General features: G+C 44.9%; 1 protein-coding gene across 1 annotated transcript in view; it reads left to right on the top strand.

Moving 5' to 3' along the window:
- The window catches only part of ATXN2 (ataxin 2), a 51,217-nt gene extending 45,704 nt beyond the window's left edge, over positions 1–5,513 (top strand). Inside the window, exons 22-24 of the mRNA XM_027894345.1 lie at positions 322–549; positions 3,850–4,018; positions 4,856–5,513. Coding sequence (XP_027750146.1) covers positions 322–549; positions 3,850–4,018; positions 4,856–4,884 — 426 coding nt within the window. The 3' untranslated portion in view covers positions 4,885–5,513. The remainder of the gene's footprint in view (positions 1–321; positions 550–3,849; positions 4,019–4,855) is intronic.
- The last annotated feature ends 670 nt before the right edge of the window (positions 5,514–6,183 follow it).

Raw genomic sequence — 6,183 nt, 5'->3', positions numbered from 1 at the left:
CTTCCAACCCGAGTGATCCAACCGGAGAACAGAGAACCAGCTCTGTCCTGAGCACCAGGCTGGGGGAGGAGGGAGCTCTGCACTTGCACAACGTGGCACATCCAAACTCTGAGTTTGATGAGCCTGGTGGGATTGGAATGAGCTCCCTCACGCCCAGAGGTGTGGTTTCCTCAGGACCAGAGGCGTGGTGATCCTGAGATTCTCCACCGATACTGAGAGCCGTTTCTCCCCCCTTCCTCGTGGTAGCTGACAGGATAGATGTGTCTGATTTCTGAGGCATAACCTGAGTGTTCTCCTGTGGTTTGTTTTTTTTTTTTGCAGCACCACCAGCACCAGGCTGCCCAGGCACTCCACCTGGCCAACCCCCAGCAGCAGTCGGCGATTTACCACGCAGGTCTAGCTCCAACCCCTCCTTCCATGACGCCAGGCTCCAACACGCAGTCTCCACAAAATAGTTTTCCTACAGCACAACAAACAGTCTTCACCATTCATCCCTCCCATGTTCAACCTGCATATACCAATCCGCCACACATGGCCCATGTCCCCCAGGTAAACACAGTTTAACAACCTTCAAGACTTAAATGTCTTAATGCCACAAAGATTAGGACGAAAGTCGGGCCTGCTGAAGTGATTTCCATTCTGTCACCTCTCAGCGCAGACTTACCTGTTGTTGTTCTTTAGGTTTCTTGTCTGTACATTGCCTTTATTTAGAGTTTGACAAGATGTTTCGACCTCAGCTTCCAACACCTAGTGCATCTGCAACTGTAGTTTAATGAAGACATCTTAAGCTGGCACTGCTACTGAAATAAATTGAGCTCCATTCCCAGTTCCTGGCTCCCATCCTTGTCCCTGCCCCACCATCCTGCTCACGGGACCCTTTGGCCATGCAGCAAACCAGGCTGGGAACATGATCCATGAAATGTGCCTCTCCTACCCCCCCCCCCACCCCCTTTTTAGGCTGTTTCTTGGAAAATCAGTTCACTGCTCAGGTGCATGACCCCAGGAAGGGCTGGCATACAGAAAGGTTGGAGAGCTGAGTGCAGGAAGGCTGGATTGCTGCTTTTGGTGGCAGTTTTAGGCTCTGCATTGTAGACAAATTTGTCCAAGTACATCCAGAAAAGGATATTACACAGATTATTAGGGAATAGCCAGGCACTGCAGTGGGAGGGAGGTGAGGTTCAGTTCAGGTGACTGCAGGACAATCCTTGCAGAAGGAAAACCCAGTGTGTGTGTGTGTGTCTGTGGTTCTAAATGAACTGCTTATGCAGAAGATCCCCAAAGATTGTTGAGCAGCTTAGGGACAGTCCTTGATTCAGAATCAGAAATCCCCTTGTCTAACTGCTCTCTTGTGGTCAGCTTACTAAGTGAAAAAAAAAAAAAGGGTTTGGGAGGGGAAGCACATGATTGATTAATCAAGAGCTCCATGTAAAGCAGTGTGCAGAGATTTCCTGATATTTACTAAATCTCCTGGATTTAGTGTCCTTTGTCAAGGAATGGACAGTTAAATGGACAGTAATTTCCCTGCACAGTTTCTTCTTCAGACCAAGAACTTGATGTCTGGCTTCTGCCTTCTCATGCAGGTTATCAACAGTTTTGGGATCTGCTGGCTGACTGTAATTTAGGGAGGTTTGTCCAACAGGTGTCCAGTCCCTTGCAGAATTCTGATAAAACCTTTGCTTTGGTCCCTGGGGCAGTCAGTTAAGCCAATAAATTAATAGTTACTTAGGAATTGTTTTACTGATGTTGAGTGTTTAGCTTTTTGATTCTTTTAGGCTTTTAATTTCTCTGCTTTTTGGGGGAGGATGAGGAGAGGATGTCCAAACTTGGTAATCTTGCCACATCCTCCCAGTCTCAGAAACAAGACTCCTGCTCTGCCCTGGTGTGATGGCACTGCTGGGAATGCCTGGGCTGTGTGTGGAGCTTCTCAGCAGGGTCTTGGCTTAGGGACACGTTCAGTGTCTTGCCTTGAAACGTGAAATGTGTTTGGTTCAAGGACACTTCAGGGTAAAGCTGTACCTGAAATGTGCTGTACGTGCCATGGCCAGGCCCATGGATGCAGGATGTGACCATTGCCTTCCTTTCTGTGTGCCAAGCACTTACCCAAACCAAATTAAGCATATCAGATGCAACTTCGAGTCGGAACTGCCTGCTCAGGCAGGATTTTTAGCAATCACAGGCAAATCCTGCTTTGCCCTTGATTTTAACTTCTGCAGTCTCTTCTGTGATTTTTTTTTTTTTTTTAGAATGAAAACTATAATCTGTGATATTTACACCAAACTAATTGACTTTCCCAATGAAGTAGTTCCCTCAGAAGATCTCTAGTGAAGGAATAACTACAGTTCAGTCAGAAATTTAAATGCATGTAATTATTCCATCGTGGGGAAACCAATCACCGGCTCGAACAGTTTCTTATCAGCCTCATTTCCAGCTTCTAAACACAATCCTGAAATACCACGTGGTAAGAATTCCAGTCAGACCAACACAGGGGGAATCAGTCCAGTTTCCCTGTAGGTTATCAGATGAATCTTGAGCTGGTGGATATCTCACTTGAGAACCAGTACTTTAAAATTCATTAGAGAGTTCTGTCAGCTGCCAATTTGCTAAATGTTTGAGCCACAGCAGAAAAATTTCCCCACTGTGTGTCTTGACTCCAGCTGCTCCCTGAAGAGCTGCTCTCTAATGATGCTCCTCCAATAGCATGTTTGTCGAAGTCATCGTGGAGCCAGCCCTGGGAGGTCTTTCTGTTCCACAGCCTGATCTTCTGAACCTTTTTTTAGAGCAAGAGTGAGATTTGAATTGCAGTTCCTGCCTTTAAAGGCTCCTGGAGTGCTACTAACACGTGCAAATCTGATAAAAGAGTTTGGGGGAATGTCTGTGATGAGTCAAGTAACCCTTTTTGTCTTTAAGAAATAAAATTCTGGCCACTACCTGCTATCTGTCTTTACTGGCATGGGAGACTTGTGAGACTGCACTTCTGGGATATGGTAGAAGGACAAAGCAAACCTTAGGTACAAATGGTGTTTTTGGGGGGCTTTTTATTCCCCCAGGAGAAATCCACTGAGAGCTCTGAGTTCCTTAATATTTTGTGCTTTTAAGAAACTAGTGCTTGCTAGATTTTTTTACCCCCAAAAATTAACGACCTCTAGAGAGTTAAAGAACCCACCAAGTTCCTGAAGTTGCTTGCCAGAGGTGATGAACCATTGGGAGAATTAACCTCCTTTTTCTGCTGAGACTTAGCCCTGCTTGCTCAGATCACACAAGAACTGTGATGAGCTGAACTGGAAGCAGAACAAAGGGATGGAATCACTCCTCTCAGAAGGACTTTGCTGAACAATGTGTGGGCACAGGTCACTGGAGAGGAGAGGAGAGGGAGGTTCCCAGGGCAGGGAGCCAGGAGGGAATGTGGGGTTGTGTAAGGAGAGCTGGGGAAGGGATGCCAGACTCCCAGTGCCTGTGCAGTTCCTGTCTGTACCCTCTAGGAAGTGCTTTGATGTAGGTGACTAACAAATGTTTGGAAGATTTGTTGCTGAATTGTTATTTTTATTTTTTTTTAATATTCCCCTGTTAAAACACTGGCAAAATGGCTAAAACTGAGACTGTGACTCCAAGCCAGCACTAAGAATTCGAGCCCTTTTTTTAATTATCATTTTTCCTTTTTTGTTCTTATTCCTTTTTTTTTTATTATTATTATTTTTTTTTTTATGTTCAAACCTGCCTTAAATCCCTTAAACGGAGTAAATCTCTGGATTTTTTTCTCAGCCAGAGGAGGAGAGAAAACTTTTCGCCAGTCATGTGGCCAGGAGTTGCTGCCTCCTTGTGACCATGATACTAAAGAGCTCTTTGTTTCAGGCTCATGTACAGTCAGGAATGGTTCCTTCTCACCCAACTGCCCATGCTCCAATGATGCTAATGACGACACAGCCTCCCGGTGGTCCCCAAGCCGCCCTCGCTCAAAGTGCACTACAACCCATTCCCGTCTCGACAACAACACATTTCCCCTATATGACGCACCCTTCAGGTGAGGAGTGTGTGCCTGGGACACCTGCACCCTAAACTGAGCCAGGGCGGAGGATCAGGACTGGGACAGACCAGATTTTGGGGGAAAAAAACAACCAAGAAAAAAAAAAAAAAGAAACCAAACGAAAAAAAACCAACCTTAAGATGTCCTTGTAGAGCGGTTCGTAGTTGCCAGCCCCGTTGCCAACCTAGATAGATTTACCTGGTTTAGGGAGTTTTCCTCCAGCTGGAGGGGAGGAATGGGGAGCTGGGAGATGCTGTGGGACTGAGCTGTGCCAGGGTTTGCCGTGGTGGTGCCGTGTGTTTAGAACAAGGAGAGGTTTTAATTACCTTAAAGCGCTCGGTGTCGAGGACGGGAGCGAAAATGGTTTTGGTTTAGGGGTGTTTGCTAAGAAAGTGACTGCTCATTTCAGTGACAGCTGAAAGCTGAACTTGAGTCCAGAGTAACGTTCTGCAGCTTTACTGTCGGGGGGGAAAGTAGGTGCTGTGTGACTTCTTTCCGCTTAAAATTTAACCTTGACTTGGGTTTCTCTGATTATTCGTGTTCAAAAACAGCCTCGAAATTCCTGTAGTGGTGATGTTTCTCGGGGGGAATGTGTGAGCAGAAAAATGCTTTCTGAGGGCTTAGGCGGGGGAAAAATAAAACCATCCAAAGGACATCTTGATGTGCAGGGTTTTGGTTTGTTCTCTAAAAGAATAAAAGAAAAAAAAAAAAAAGAGAAAACAATAAAAATAAAAAAAAAAAGTTGAGCTCAGTAGTTGTCCTGTGACCACTTTACTAGCAAACTGTTGTGTGGCTTGCCAATTTATTATTTACATTTGAACTTTTTTTTTACAGTACAAGCCCACCACCAACAGCAGTTGTAAGGCTCATCTGGAATAACTGAAAGGCTGGATACCTTTTGTAGGCCAAATACCCTCCTTCTACTGCTTCTGCCAACTGGAAGCACAGAAAACTAGAATTTCATTTTATTTTGTTTAAAAAAAAAAAAAAATTTTTTTTTGATTTCTTGTAACATCCACTAGGAATGCTAACAGTTCATCTTGCAGTGGGAGAGATTCGGACTGAGTAGAGGCATTTAGGAACTTGTGGGCTATTCCATAATTCCATGCACTGTATCTGAGTCCTGCAAGTGCCCCAACTCTGCTTGCTGAAAACTGGAAGTTATTTATTTTTTAATGACCCTTCAAAGTTATGAACTCGTCAGCTAGCAAAAGAAGTAACAAGAGTGATTCTTGCTGCTATTATCACTAAAAATCAAGACTTGGAGATCCCTTTTACTTCTAACTAAACTTGAAACAGGTTCAGTAAAAGAAAAAAAAAAATTCTAATCGTCAAACGGATGAGTTATTATTTATAAATCACGTTTGATGAGAGAATCACTATCGTGAGACAGTGATGTAACTTTTAAGTTAAGAAAACTTTTACTTTGTAGATAATATAAAATAAAAACTTAAAAAAAAAATTAAAAAATAAAAAAAGTTTTAAAAACTGACCCTCCTCGGTGTTCGTGTCTTGATTTACCAGTCTCTGGCTGAGCTTTGCCCCCCCGGGGTCTGTCGTGTTCTGCAGCCAGATCCACTCGTGGGGCATTGCAAGGACAAGGGAAAGGATGGAAAATCCCAAGTTTTGCAGAGTTTTCTAACGAGGGTTTGTGTTCCAGTGGATTCCCTGGTGCCTCAGCTCCGGGTGGGGCCACCAAAGATGGCCCAGCTGGGCCCTGAGGTGAAAGAAACTGCACAACTTAAGGTGATCAAATTACAGTCAACGGTGCTGCTGGAGAAGAAAGGGAGGAATCGGGGTGAGAATTCCTTAGGAAAATGCCTGGTAAAAAGATGGGAGACAGGCTGATCCCTGCTCAGAGTGCTGTGCCTTCCTGATCCCTCTGTGGTGTCCCGTGGGGACAGAACAAGGTGGTGCTGGTTACACTGGGTTGTAGAACAGCTGCACTTCCTGGCAGGACAAATCAACTGTCCAAGCTCGTCTCTGAATCCTTCCAGGTCAGCAGAGCTGGAAAATGTACCAAATTCCTGTTCAGGTGGGGATCAGAGCCACGGAGCATCACCATCACAGGCTCTTGGCTTCTTTTTCATGTCTAAGGGAGCATTTCTGCCTTTTAGCACCCAGTACCTACTCAAACACCGTCTGGGCACCTGCAGAGAATC

Source organism: Empidonax traillii, unplaced genomic scaffold (genome assembly GCF_003031625.1).
Source record: "Empidonax traillii isolate 1590-97213 ecotype Southwest subspecies unplaced genomic scaffold, ASM303162v1 scaffold426:size1138770, whole genome shotgun sequence".
In the NCBI taxonomy this organism is placed as follows: domain Eukaryota; kingdom Metazoa; phylum Chordata; class Aves; order Passeriformes; family Tyrannidae; genus Empidonax; species Empidonax traillii.
Note: the sequence above shows the minus strand (reverse complement) of the source record. Positions and strands in the feature narration are given on the sequence as shown.